Source organism: Gastrolobium bilobum, unplaced genomic scaffold (assembly GCF_033153095.1).
Source record: "Gastrolobium bilobum isolate Gb01-03AN ecotype WA unplaced genomic scaffold, APGP_CSIRO_Gbil_v1 utg37107, whole genome shotgun sequence".
In the NCBI taxonomy this organism is placed as follows: Eukaryota; Viridiplantae; Streptophyta; class Magnoliopsida; order Fabales; family Fabaceae; genus Gastrolobium; species Gastrolobium bilobum.
Genome location: NW_026896058.1, coordinates 110,557 through 125,485, shown reverse-complemented (window position 1 = coordinate 125,485; position 14,929 = coordinate 110,557). Strand labels below are relative to the sequence as shown.

Here is a 14,929-nt window from a genome sequence, read left to right as displayed (position 1 = left end):
CTTGATATCCTACTAAAGTTCATGATAAAATTTCATTTGAAATTTTTTTCTATTGATCTTGGAAACTTGAGACTTTTGTTCTATGTGATAAGAGTTTTCTAAACATATCATATGCATGTATTCTAAGAAAATTACGAATATGAATTTTTGGATTTTATTACATTAAAGTTTAAAAAATTTCTCAAATTATTTTCAATCGATACATTGAAACCTTAAATTGCTTTGGTGCTTTTGAAAAATAAGATTTTAGTGATCGATTGACAAAAAAATGTTTGAAATGGTTTCCTATAGTGAAAGAATTTCGTTCATAAATGTATTATTACGAAACATAGGATTCATATTACGAAAGTTTCAATTTTTCTTTAAATCAATCTCGTTTCATTTATTTAAAACGAAAATTGGTTTAGGGGTTTTTGTTCCGAGTTATTTTATCATTGTTTTATGTTATTTTTAATACAAAAATCACACATTTTTGTGCTAAGAAAAATCACGACCCATAACTTGAAAAATTATTTTTTTAATTTTAAAAAGCTCTCAAAAATCTTCTATTTTTGTGATGGATTAGATTAGAATTTTGTTTGGTTGTTGTTTCTGGGTTGTTTTGTGATAAAAATCGCTTAAAAATATGCTGTTTTTGAGCTTTGACAAAGCTCATGTGGTGGAACTCGATTTTAATCTAGTCGACCCGCCAAACGAAGAAGCACTGCAATAAAGAAATCTAAAAAAATCTTAGGAATTAGGGTGAGATTGTTGGAGAGGCATCCTATTTTTACTTCTCACTAAAAAGTCTCACGAAATTCATACGAATAGAAAATTCACTAAAATCATCAGATTTTTGAATAGCACAAGGTTGTTTTTCTTTTGTTTAAAATCTTGACTGAATCCCACCGGATTTGGACGGACGCTAAAATAATTTTTTAAAATCCTAATTGAATACCAATGAAGTTTTTTATCCAAAAATAATCCATTAAAATCTTTTAAAATCTCAACCCAATACACCTCCCTAGACTCAGTTTTGTTCTTGTGACATAACTAGAACATATGACCAAAAATTAATGATATTGTCATGTAATAAAATTTCTCAAGAGGTTAAGGTTTATATTTTCATAATAAGAGCAGATAAATGATTTTATATCTTGATATCATATTTCTAACAGACATTGAAGATTTAAGACGAAATGGAAGACAAATAAAAATGAACTATAAGATTGCTTGTTGTGTCTATTGTAACATCTCGAGCGCTGACGAGGGCAGGGAGTGATCGCCGGTGCAAAGAGGCACGACAAGGAGCGGCTCCTGACAGGCTTCCAGCGGAGGGTTACATGCATGAATGAATCGAATTGACACCCGAAAGAGAGGGATTCCAAAGACTGTGCAGGTATGAGACTGCACAGTTTGGGATAGCTTATAAGAATTAATTGGTACTACCTATACAAACAAGATGCATCTGCGGTAGCCCGGATCGGAAGAACTCCACAGTTAAGCGTGCTTGACTTGGAGCAATTCTGGGATGAGTGACATCCTGGGAAGTTTTCCCGGGAAGTGAGCGAGTGAGGAAAAAGCACACTGAAAAGTCTCGTGTTAGTATGTGGGGATAGTCATTGATTCTTGAAGCGGTCAGGCGTTACAAGTGGTATTAGAGTAGGCCTCTCTTCCAGTACGGTGTGGTTCGAGGACGAACCAGGCGGAAGCTGGTGGGCATGTAACATCCCAAGGGATTCCAAAGACTGTGCAAGTATGAGACTGCACAGTTTGGAATAGCTTATAAGAATTAATTGGTACTACCTATACAAACAAGATGCATCTGCTTTTCGGTAACCCGGATCGGAAGAACTCCACACAGTTAAGCGTGCTTGACTTGGAGCAATTCTGGGATGGATGACCTCCTGGGAAGTTTTCCCGAGAAGTGGGCGAGTGAGGAAAAAACACACTGAAAAGTCTCGTGTTAGTATGTGGGAATCGTCATTGATTCTTGAAGCGGTCGGACGTTATATCTATTCTCTCTTTCATTTTTTTCTTATCTACAAGCATCCTTTAATTTTTGCACACGAGTTTTGTGATACTGATCACAAACGCATTTTGATCGTAGTTTATGTTCACCAATTTTTTGTAATTTCAAAGATTTAGTGTGTATTAGAAAGAGTCATACTTTAATTTCTAACCAAAATCAATTAGACCAATAGCACACACTGATTACTGTATTAGCATATTCAATTTCATGGGTTCAATTTTTCCCCCTCTCCTTGGTCAAGTATATTTTAAAAAAGGGAAAAGTTCATGGTTTGCTTCAAAATTACCTATATCCCTGTGATTTTTTTTATCACATATGCTCATGTGCTTTGTAAAAAATAAAACACCACAGGGGCATATGTGATAAAAACACATACACTTTTGCAAACCACAGGAACATATGTGATAGAAAAAAAAACCACATAAACATAGGTGATTCTGAAACAAACTACAGGGGCATTGGTGAACTTTTCCCTTTAAAAAACAAATGGTAAACCAAATTGAGACCCAACACCTAATGGGCCTGAAACATGTGAGGTTATGATCATATGTACATATCTCTCGCTATATATATACACATGGCTTCTTAGTCCGAAAGTATAAAATTCATGGAATGTGTACCGTTGGGATCTATAAGCCCACTATGTTCTCTTTGGGGATGAGTCACTGTATGGATGATACCCTTAGCACAAGTACAGACCAAAGTAATAGCAGTTAATCAACAAGGGATAAGTAAAGATGACAATATGATTATAAGTAAATGGGCAATGTAACGATACATAAGATACCTCCAAGGTGTGCCCTTGGGGGCTATTTATAGGGAAAATGGGGTGGTTTCGTGAGGAAGGGGTCAACCCTCCTTAGGGTTTACTCTCATGATGGCAGTGTTAGGCGTGCTGGAGCTGCCATTGTGGCAGCGCTGCGCCCTCTGCTTCTGGCGATGTCAACACTGGGCAAAGGGTTGTTTTCCTTTAAGGTGCCTGTGGCGATCGCCTTTGGGGGTTAGCGTCCCAAGATGGGACACTTCGGTGTATCCCTTGGACGTGCTGCAACGTTGGGGGATGAGAGGGTCCACACGTCAGCCCTTAGGGCTGACGTGTGGGTTGGAGATAAGGACTGAGCCTGAACAGTTGAGTCGCTTCAGTGTTTGGGCCATCCGGAAGAGAATGTGTTATCTGACTTGTATATTCTTAGATGTAGATAATAATATGCAAAGTAAAGCAAGCCCAGAACACATATCAAGGTTTTGATCAAGGAAAGGAAAAATAATTTCGGAAAACCAATATGTGTTCCAACAACATGCATGTACACGTGCAATTAGGACCATTATGATCCCGTTTTAGCATCTCTTTGCTGTGAGTAATATGGGCTTTCTTTTTCTTTTCATTTTTCAAATGATAAAAGGCTGGTAGTGATTTTCCTTGGCACGTGGATGCACGTAAGCAAAGTTTTCATTTTTCAACATCCCCTTCATTCTAACACCCCTTGGATTCCCACAATGAAATAAGGGTATATTAGAAAGAACAAGCATCAAATAATTCAATGTGGCCAATTCATTATTTGAAATCCTCACTGGCTCTGTCCAATAATAAGAAAGATGTACTTCACTAGGAAGCTGCTATTTCACATGGGTTCCATCAGTTTTTTTTAGTACATGCATAGGTGCCAAATGTGTTACAAGCAATAGAAAGATAGGGCAGTGATATTATCACTTAATAAAATCCAACATGGCACATGTGTGCATGTGAATATTGAAAGAGAGAAAAGTGTAAAAACAAAAAAGAAAGAATTTTGATCTGAAAGAAGTGGCAGTTGGTGGGCTCAGACCATGATTGATTGAGTGCATCCCATTTCCTTCTGTTTGCTAATTCATCTAATTATTTATTCTCCATTCTTAAGGGCATCCCTACTTTCATCTACTTCTTATTTGTATTCAAAAAAAAAAAAAAAAAAAAATTCAGAAATTAGCATGGATAAATAATTCCCGGATTCATTTGAGGATTTTTGGTTTTGTAGTTTGTACTATCAAATTGTAGAGCTAGAAATTTTTTTGTTACATTGCTGGGTTCCTTTTTTGGATGGTTCCTTTGCATATATGCTTTTAGTAAGTCACAAATGAGTATTTGAGTGTATGTTACTCTAGTTCATATTGTAACTGATGCTCTAGTTTTATGAATATCTCAAAATCATTTTTGTGGCCCTTTGATTTATTTATTTTTTTAATTTAATGGAGGGTAGAACTTGTCTTATTTTCATGTTTCTTTCGCCATGTAACATGGAAAGGTTCCCCTTCTCTAATCATAATGAATAATTGACATTATGAGGCTAAAATCATAATGGTTCTGATTTTTCCTTTTCATCTTTTTATGTTTTTCCTATTTCTCTTCTGTCTCTTCCTTTCTTCCTTCCTTCTTTTGCTCTTCTTAATGGATATACACATTACTCTTTTTTTGTTAAAAAGATTCCCATTATCACATGGTTTAGTTTTGGATTTTGATGTTAAGATAATCACAAATACATCAATGCTTTGGTGGATCCAATCTTTAACCATATGTTAGTTGGGCCACTTATACATCATTTCTCAATCTTTTCATAGCTAGAAGTAGCCCTTCAAATCTTCTTGAAATTCAACTCTCACAATCATGCAAAGCACTTAAAGTGGCTCAATGAATATTTTTATTGAAAGTACTGGCCTGGCAAGATGCTTTTTAGTTTAGATATAGATACTGTTTATTAACACGCCAAAAGAAAAGGTTCTGATCTGAAAGCACATAAAAGCTCAATGAGGTTATAAAGTTTCTTTAACTATGTAGTAGCACCGTAGTAATATTTTTTGTAACTTTTTTCTAACTACTTTTTCTCATTTCTCACAGCAGATTGAATCTCAATCATAGATTGCCAAATTGATTGTGAAATGATCATTATATATAATTTATTACCTAGCTAGAAAAGGAATACAAAAACTTAATATGGGGTGAAACTATATATAAACAACCCGATCTATCCACTTAATCCTTAAGGTATAAATTCTTTCATTCCTTTATTCTCAATCTTTTATGCAAGAATGTAATTGCCTTAAAAAGGGGTTCATAATAAACAAATATGAGAGAAACAATTGTTTTTGATAAAAAAGTACAATTGCTGCATCATTATTCCTCCTTCAAATTGACAATGATAAGTTGATAACACATAAAGGAAGAAGAAGAAACAAAACCAGTAACAAGGGGTCACATTCTCTCCCATGTTTTATGTCGGAGGAACTTCCAATAAAGTCCAAAGCTTCACTGTCCTTAAGTGAACATTTCTATCTGCTTTGAAATACCAGTCCATAAACCTGACAAACCCTTGAAAATGACCAAAACTAATCAATGGTTTATTCTTATACTAGCCTTATTATACATCGAATCATTTACATTAACCATCTTCCTTTGTCCTTTCAATTACTCCCACAAAAATTAGAGATATCACTCTCTGTCAGTGTTCTATCCATTCCCCACATCATCACCCTTCAGTAAAGAGTGCAAATGGTAGACAACTAAGAAATTGATGAAGCAGAAGAAGAACAAGATGCAGCTGAAAACTCAGTTCTTCTTCTTCTTATTCTTCAGTTATATTTCCTGTTTCTCTTGTGGTTTTGATGCTGCAACGAATGATGAAGCATCTGTTTTACTTTCTATACAATCAGGTCTCATTGATCCGTTGAATAAGCTACATGATTGGAAATTGTTGGACAAAGCACCAGGGAAGGATGCAGTTCATTGCAACTGGACTGGTGTCAAGTGCAATTCAGCTGGAGCTGTAGAGAAGCTTGATCTCTCCCACATGAATCTGAGTGGAAGTGTATCCAATGAGATACAAAGGCTAAAAAGTCTCACTTCTCTCAACTTGTGCTGCAATGGATTTTCTTCATCATTGTCAAAATCCATAGCCAATCTCACCACACTGAAGAGTCTTGATGTGAGCCAGAATTTCTTCATTGGTGATTTTCCATTAGGCCTTGGAAAGACATCAGGACTTGTGACCTTAAACGCATCCAGCAACAATTTCTCAGGTTTTCTTCCTGAGGACCTTGGAAATGTCTCTTCCTTAGAGACACTGGATCTTAGAGGCAGCTTCTTTGAAGGGTCAGTTCCAAAATCCTTCAGTAACTTGAGCAAGTTGAAGTTCCTTGGTCTATCTGGGAATAATCTCACTGGGGAAATCCCAGGAGAACTAGGACAGCTTTCATCACTGGAGTGTATGATCATTGGGTACAATGAATTTGAAGGTGGGATTCCAGCAGAATTTGGAAATCTAACCAAGCTAAAGTATCTTGATTTAGCAGAAGGCAATCTTGGTGGTGAAATTCCAGCTGAGTTGGGAAAGCTCAAATTATTGAATACAGTTTTCTTATACATGAACAATTTTGAAGGCAAGATTCCACCGGCAATTGGAAACATGACTTCATTGGTGCTGCTGGATCTCTCAGACAACATGTTATCAGGAAATATTCCAGATGAAATAAGTCAGCTGAAGAATTTACAGCTTCTGAACTTCATGCGCAACCAGTTATCTGGTCCTGTGCCTTCTGGCCTTGGGGATTTGCCTCAACTAATGGTGCTTGAACTATGGAACAATTCCTTGTCAGGGCCATTGCCTAGTAACCTTGGCAAGAATTCACCACTGCAGTGGTTGGATGTATCATCCAATTCACTTTCTGGTGAGATTCCTGAAACACTTTGCACCAAGGGCAATCTCACCAAGCTTATACTTTTCAATAATGCCTTCTTGGGTCCAATTCCAACAAGCCTATCAACATGTCCTTCACTTGTTCGTGTTAGAATTCAGAACAATTTTCTTTCTGGGACAATACCTGTTGGTCTTGGTAAGCTTGGGAAGCTTCAGAGATTAGAATTGGCTAACAATAGTCTTACTGGTGGAATTCCTGATGACATTGCTTCTTCCACATCCCTTTCTTTCATTGATTTCTCCAGAAACAACCTCCATTCTTCTCTTCCTTCCACCATTATTTCCATTCCAAATCTGCAAACTTTCATTGTCTCCAACAACAACTTGGAAGGTGAAATCCCAGACCAATTCCAGGACAGTCCCTCACTTGGAGACCTTAACCTCTCATCAAATCGTTTCTCTGGAAGCATTCCAGCAAGCATAGCTTCATGTCAGAAATTGGTGAAATTGAGCCTACAGAACAACCAATTGACTGGTGAAATCCCAAGAGCAATAGCAAGCATGCCTACATTGGCCATTCTTGATCTTTCTAACAACTCTCTCACTGGTCAAATACCTGAAAGCTTTGGTATGTCTCCAGCTCTTGAAACATTCAATGTCTCATACAACAAACTAGATGGTCCTGTCCCAGTAAATGGTGTGTTAAGATCAGTAAACCCAAATGATCTTGTGGGCAATGCTGGCCTATGTGGTGGTGTCCTCCCTCCATGTGGCCAAGCATCTGCATATTCATTAAGGCATGGGAGGTCTCATGCAAAGAACATCATTGCAGGATTGATCATTGGAATATTATCAATCTTAGCCATTGGGGTTGCTGCTTTGGTGGCAAGATCTTTATACACAAGGTGGTACACTGATGGATTGTGCTTCCGAGAAAGATTTTATAGGGGTAGAAAGGGATGGCCCTGGAGATTGATGGCGTTTCAGAGGCTTGATTTCGCAAGTACTGACATTTTATCTTGCATCAAGGAAACAAATGTGATTGGGATGGGTGCAACTGGGGTTGTTTATAAGGCTGAGATACCACAATCAAGTACAGTTGTGGCAGTAAAAAAATTGTGGAGATCAGGATCTGATATTGAAGTAGGAAACAGTGATGACCTTGTTGGAGAGGTGAATCTTTTAGGGAGGCTAAGGCATAGGAACATTGTAAGACTACTAGGCTTTCTTTATAATGACACTGATGTGATGATAGTTTATGAATTTATGCACAATGGAAACCTCGGAGATGCCTTGCATGGTAAACAAGCAGTAAGATTGCTTGTAGATTGGGTTTCCCGGTATAACATAGCTCTGGGAATTGCACAAGGACTTGCTTATCTTCACCATGATTGTCATCCACCAGTTATCCATCGAGACATTAAGTCCAATAATATACTGCTTGATGCAAATCTTGAGGCAAGGATAGCAGACTTTGGTTTAGCCAAGATGATGATCAGGAAGAATGAAACAGTCTCCATGATTGCTGGATCCTATGGATACATTGCCCCTGGTGAGTTACTAGTTCATACATCTTACTTTTCAGTTTAATAACTACTTTGGTTTTCATAATAATTAAGAGCTTAGTTAAAAGCTCAAAGAGCATAACTTTCAATCAGCAAATTACATAGAAGAGAAGACTGCCTATATTCATATTTGTGAAGAGATGTTTCTTCTTTCTTAGATGTACAAGATTCACATTTCTAACCATTTCAGTGCTTTATTATTTGGCAGAATATGGATACTCCTTGAAGGTGGATGAAAAGATAGACATTTACAGTTATGGAGTAGTTCTGTTGGAGCTTCTCACAGGAAAGCGACCTTTAGATCCGGAGTTTGGAGAATCGATAGACATTGTAGGGTGGATTAGGAAGAAGATCGACAACAAATCTCCAGAAGAAGCATTAGACCCCAATGTAGGAAACTGCAAGCATGTTCAAGAAGAGATGCTTTTAGTTCTAAGAATAGCACTTCTTTGCACTGCCAAGCTCCCCAAGGACAGACCCTCCATGAGGGATGTTATAATGATGCTTGGAGAGGCAAAGCCTCGGAGAAAAAGTGGTAGGAACAATGAAACATTTGCAGCTTACAAGGAAATGCCAGTCATTAGCACATCACCAGTTAATGGCCTTCTGTAGGAACCAAAAATGGAGTTCCATGCCATTAAACATACTCTTCCATTGTACTTAGAGCTGTACTTTTGTTAATTTACTGTAATTTTGTAATCAATTCAGTGGTTCACCGTTGTTCTTAAAATAGATTAATTGTTGCAAATAATTTTTTTCAATGTATTATGATTCTGGTGAAGAGGCATATATTTAACCAGATAAAACAATTGTACCTAGTACCTATTATAATTTGAATAACACTTTTTATGGGTTGAATTCTTTTGTCATGTGTGTGTGTTATGCATATACATAAAATAGTTTACATTCCCTGAAGTCAACAGAGTTCTTATTAACAATCAGTTTGTGCTTGTCTAAATCAAACGGTATCTGCATCAAAATGAGTGTCACAATAAGGGATGGATTTAGGTCAACATTCCCGGCAAGCATTCTTTTTTAAACCCACAAAATTGCTTGTGCTTTAAGTTCTTGACCACAAGATTGATGAGAAACAGATCTTGACACACACTTTAGCTTTGTCTAAAAGCTAAAACCTAAAACCATAAATCACTTGGGACCGTGTTTTCACTAAGCATTATTTGTCTTACAATTAAAAAAAAAAAAAAATTATGGTTCCGATAATCAATATGACCAAACTAATAATTCCTAAATATAGAAACTTGAATTACAATAGCAGTTAAAGAAATTTCAATCAAAATTTGATGGCTGAGAAAGTTAGCAAGCATCCAACATTTACAGCATAAACAAACAGTGTAACTTGTATGATCATTATTACATCAATATCTATGATGCCTGCACCCTCCAAGTAATGAGGGATAGAGAGGCAGTAACAAATAAACCAAGAGAAGTTAAACAAACAGACACTGATTCATTAAGCAAAAAAAAAAAAAACAAGGTTTGATCATTTAAATCTCAAAATCCATTTACTTGCAGTATTCCTTTAATTTTCTTTCTGTTTTTCCTGTTCTATTTGTGTTACACTTAAGGCCATAAGTTCTCCTTATCCTTAGCCATGAAAACAATATCTATATGGGCTTGCTTTTCTGTCTGCAGTTCTTTTCTTCCAATCTTGGTCCTGCAAATATGTAAACTACAATTAGTAAAAGAAAAATATTTAGGGTAAGTTGTGTTAGAAATAATAATGCATTTGCTTACCAAGTCCATTAGCCTCAGATGTCCTCATGATTCTTAGCCTCCTCACCGAGCTAAGGAACATCCTATTGCAATTTGAAAAAGATAGATAGATCAATATTAAAGCAGAGAAAACAAGATCCTAATTGATTTTCACTATTACATCGTAAAAGTCAAAGACAAGTTAAACACTACAAGTTAATATTTTTTCCTTGTTCAAGAAACTGGATATAGATCATGGGATAGCCTACTGCACTCCTACGTGTACTTCTTAGCACAAAGATACAATTTTCAGAATTGCCTGACCAAATTAAACATTACATGTACTATTTCACAATACATTTATAAAATAAAATAGTTGTTTAGCAAATATACAGTGGTATCAGTGATAACATCACAGATTTAATAATAAACTACGGACCAATTACTTACCCCCAAGGAACATCTCCAACAAGCATCCAATCTCCTTCCTTATCTTCATAAGTGAGGACAAACTTGGAAGATCCATCCAACAATTTCGAATGTTTTTCTCCTCCAATAATAATGCCATGATCCTCCCCATTTGATCCTATTGACAATGATGTCAATACAATTGGGGAAAAAAAGTAATACAACACATTGAAAACACACAATTAAATGGTACCACCTATCTTAAAACCAAAATACAAGAGAAATAGAAAAAATGACGCACAAAAGAATTATTTTAAAGGGTTTGTTTTTCTCATGTTGCATGAGAAAACAAACCCTTCCTACACATACCATAAAAAGGTGTGCCACTCATTTTTTTGTTTTTTGTTTTTCTTTAAATAGGTGGGTCCCACACTTGATGTATCTATGACATTAGATTAGAATTCTCCTACAACATAAGATTTATTTTTCCCTTATTTTAATAATGGAAAAAGCTTGCTTGCCGTGGTGTGTCAGGTCGCGGGTTCGAATCAGCCTCTCTGCAAAAAGCAGGGGAAAGACTGCCTAGAGTATTCCCTTCCCCAGACACTCACGAAGTGGGTATTTGAACTGGGTCGGCCCTTCTTCTTTTTTTAATAATGGAAACATAGCATCAAATTATGGTATTTTACATTTTGTCCAATTCCACTAGGCGTTTGGGAAAAGTAAAAAATAGTTGCTTCATATAAAAGCTCCAGCAAACAGTCTTGAAAACTGTATTTGAAGAGAATCTTAAACAAACAGGCTGTTGTTTGGTGGTTTTTTTATATATTTTAATAGCGCAATGTTACAGCACCATAATAATGAGACATGCCTGAAGAAAAGGAGTACAAAGAACAAATCTATTCTTAACATCATGAGGGGAAAAAGGAGGAAAACTAAATCTTTAAACCCCTATCGCAGCCACCTACATAATCCATAGATGCTTGTCAGTTTTTAATTTTTCATTAATCTTCAAAAAACACCATTTTGAGTTAATCACAACATATGCATTTGCAAAGTTAAGAAGAGAGGAAGAAAGATTATTGGGCCATATTTAAAGCGGACACAGGAAAGAAATAGTACAAAGTCAACAAAATATTCAGCATGCAGATAAAATCTCAGTGATCTTGAAAACAAGACATAATTCAATGGAGTGGCATTCTCTTTATTACAAGTATAAAGACAGAAAAATTCACCTTTGCAAGTTATGAAAGGAGTTGATGCATTGAACATATCCTCCAAGGTTTGTGCTAAGGTTTCATAAGCACTATGAACTCTTAAATCAACCTTCCTTCCAATCGGTATCCCATCCATATTTACCTTGACCATCAGGGAACTCCTGAGGTGTCTTTTTTCTTTGAAATTAATGTTGTTATCATCATTGCCAATGTCAGCACTCTTCCTTACCACAGTATTATTGCTCTTAGTCTTCTCAGCCATAGAGTTGAATGCTTCAGTTGATTTTACATGGCTGTTAAAGCTATTCATTCTATATGTTCGAAGGGGAGGCCATCCAACTACCTGACTGTTTGGTAAATTCAATCACAACAGAAATGACAACCCCATCAGTGAAGAAATGAGAATAAAATGTGTAAATATTTGATTCATTTTGTTTCTAGAAAAGGAAAGCAACACCACAGACATCATTGAGAAAAATTAAAATCATGAACATCAAAATATAAAACAAGTTTCTTTTGCACATGGCAAAATTCTTGTTGAGAAATAGTAAACTGTAAACCAGTTCTTTTAGATAAAAGCAAAAGGATTACAATTTAAAAGCAAGAAAATTATTCTACAACTTAGTCTACTGATGCAAATCAATAACTCTGTATACTTCATACACTATATGGGTAACTCCAACCCCGGAAGTTCAGCTGCTTTTTTACTTTTGTCAAACATATAAAAGGTACTATTAAGAAATTGAAATGACCCACGGAGCAGATGAAAAGTCATGCCATAATTAAAACAGGGCCAGAATTACGGGGGTACTGCACCATACCACCACCACCACCATCCTTCCCCTCCTCTCAAAATGTTAAAAATTAGCCATGAAATTTTCAAAATGTTGAAACATATTGTAATTAAATATGACTTGCTCTTAGTTTCAGATAAGTTCAAGGAAAATTACAGCAATCTTTCTCTTCAGGTTTCAGAAGTATGAAACTATTCCAGTGCTGAGAATTTATGAAAAAAATTTCTTCCACATGTATGCAACCAAATGGATCTAGTTTATCATATATACATAAATAGTCACTTGTAAATACCCTTACCTCTCGTCCTAATAGTTACTATTTACTATTTACTAAACCCTCTTGCGGATTGTAGCAATACGGGAACAAAATGAGTTCTCATAGGGAAAAATTGTTGTAAATGGTAACCTCATAATAAGAATAATAAAAAAAAAAATTAAACCGATTAAATACTATAAAGTATCAAATTGAGTTCTATTAACCCCTTAATATCATTAGTCTTTGAACTTTCCAAACTCATTCTAGCCCATGGAATTCTTTAGATTAAGTAACACCACGTGATTCATATATTCACAAATTAAAAAAGAAATTGATGAATTTTGGACAGGAGTACAAAACCCAATATAATTCCATATCACATAAAAACTCAATAAGATCGAATTAAAATAAAAGACTGTATTAACAAGTATGTAACATAACCTATTGAAAACAATTAAAGCAAGTAAAGGAAGATTATGTTAAGATGATATACCTGGGACGGTTATTAGCAACAAGAGAATCACCAGGTCTCTTGGTCCCAGCTGTAACGTTGGCCGAGGAGGAAGAAGAGGATGGTGATGCTGCTGCTGAAGAAGGAAAATCCTTAGCAGTGAAGATTCTAGCATGATGATGTGACTTTGTTGGAGGTGCAGGGTTGTGAGAAAGGCTTAACCCAAGTCCCAATTCAAGCTCAGATTCATCTGGGCATGAAGAATCCTCAGAAGAGAGCACCAAGTTATCATCTTTAGACAAAGTTGACATCGACCCACCACTACCACAACCACTCACAACAGAAAAAAAAATCTGATTTTGATGATCAATTGTGCAAAACAAAGCCAAAGGGTTTCGCGAATTTTGAAGATTAAGTTTTGGGTGTTTGAGTACAATAAATGGTTTAGGTGGGAATGGTGATGGAAGGTAAGAGAAAGAGAGAGAGAGAGAGAGAGAGAGAGAGAGAGAGAGAGAGAGAGAGAGGGTGTCGGAGAGACAGGAAAGAAAAGACAGTGTGACCCCACATGTCTGGTTTGGTCTGATTTGTGCGGTTCTTCCATCAATGTTTTTGCTTTTAACTTCATTGTACTTTTCCTATTTTTTCTCCTTCTTCTAGATTCTCTCTCTTTCTCGTCGTTTTTCTCTGTGTACACTCTCGAATCACCATTGCAATTGGACACGCGACATTGAAAAAGATTTCATCTCATGAGATATATGAGGGATAGTCGCAAACCATGTGCTGCCACGTACATATTTGTTTTTTTTGCATTTATGTACTAAAACAATGTATTTTGTTTCTATCACCTATATGCATATATTGAAGTTGTTTTACTTTTATGAAGAAAATTAAATAATTGATAAGATGTATTTAGTCAGAAATGTATGCCTTAAAAAAAATTAGACCAATTAAATATTGAATTAGAGTACTTTTTTTAAGAATAACTTAATTTATTAGTTTATTCTTCTTAAGAAATGACACAAATTATTCCTATTTGTAAAATTTTATATTTAATTTTTTTAATCAATTTATTTTAAATATTTTATCTAAATATTCTTATTTGCAACTATCCCTTTTTATTTCTACAAGTATACAAAGTTGGACTTTTTATTATATAGGCGTGCATGTTGAAGGCCATTCTTTGTTTTCAAGCAAAATTTATAAAATTAGTTTAAGGTGGTTGAATTAGTAAACTTCTGCTGCGGGCCATTAGAAGACAATAGATATATTTAAAGTTTATTTGATAAGATGTATTTTAATAAATTTAGAGAGAAAAAATATCTGACTAATAAATTTAAGAGTATAGTCTTTTTGGATCTCTAACAAAAAAAAATATGGTTCTAACTTTTTTTCTTTAAAAAAAATTAATTTTTGGTCTTTCTATAATTTTAATTATTTAAAAATATGATTTCTCATAAATTCGATGAAAACTCAATTTAATTTTTAAAATATGAGTTTTTTTTTTAAGAGATAAAAATAGAGACGTAATTTTTGTTATGAATAAAACTTTACTCTAAATTTAATTTGTTGACGTGGCGCGAATACATGAGAAAAGATAGGTGAGAAAAAGAGATGGAAACGAAAAAAATGAGAAGAGCGTTTAGTGTGGTAGGACCCAGTGAATGGTGTCCAAACGACAAGGCGACAAAGGTGGGACCAGACATCACAGGGCTCGGGAAAAGGGAATTGGCCTGTCGTTTTGGGAAGAACCTGTGGGGAATGGCGACAGCCCATCACACCAATTTACCCATTACTTCCAAATTCAACTTTTCTTTCTGAAGCTTTCGGTTCAGTGGGTCCGTGGGGAG

General features: G+C 35.6%; 2 protein-coding genes across 2 annotated transcripts; one reads left to right on the top strand and one right to left on the bottom strand.

Moving 5' to 3' along the window:
• Positions 1-5,556: 5,556 nt before the first annotated feature.
• On the top strand, positions 5,557-8,855 carry LOC133297528 (MDIS1-interacting receptor like kinase 1-like). Its single transcript, XM_061496696.1, has 2 exons — positions 5,557-8,230; positions 8,452-8,855. The coding sequence occupies exons 1-2, from the start codon at positions 5,557-5,559 to the stop codon at positions 8,853-8,855; spliced, it is 3,078 nt and encodes a 1,025-aa protein (XP_061352680.1).
• A 737-nt stretch (positions 8,856-9,592) lies between these two features.
• LOC133297524 (auxin-responsive protein IAA11) lies at positions 9,593-13,649 on the bottom strand. Its single transcript, XM_061496691.1, has 5 exons — positions 13,125-13,649; positions 11,600-11,928; positions 10,407-10,542; positions 9,999-10,060; positions 9,593-9,918 (listed from the first exon to the last, which is right to left on the bottom strand). The coding sequence occupies exons 1-5, from the start codon at positions 13,391-13,393 to the stop codon at positions 9,869-9,871; spliced, it is 846 nt and encodes a 281-aa protein (XP_061352675.1). The 5' UTR covers positions 13,394-13,649; the 3' UTR covers positions 9,593-9,868.
• Positions 13,650-14,929: the final 1,280 nt, after the last annotated feature.

Bases quoted from the DNA above. Each gene is read 5' to 3' on its own strand.
- LOC133297528 (XM_061496696.1), top strand. From the start codon at position 5,557: ATGAAGCAGAAGAAGAACAAGATGCAGCTGAAAACTCAGTTCTTCTTC. The intron at 8,231-8,451 runs GTGAGTTACTAG...ATTATTTGGCAG, and splicing joins CTATGGATACATTGCCCCTG to AATATGGATACTCCTTGAAG.
- LOC133297524 (XM_061496691.1), bottom strand. From the start codon at position 13,393: ATGTCAACTTTGTCTAAAGATGATAACTTGGTGCTCTCTTCTGAGGAT. The intron at 11,929-13,124 runs GTATATCATCTT...TTTACCAAACAG, and splicing joins GTTGCTAATAACCGTCCCAG to TCAGGTAGTTGGATGGCCTC. The intron at 10,543-11,599 runs GTGAATTTTTCT...CATTGTCAATAG, and splicing joins TCCTTTCATAACTTGCAAAG to GATCAAATGGGGAGGATCAT.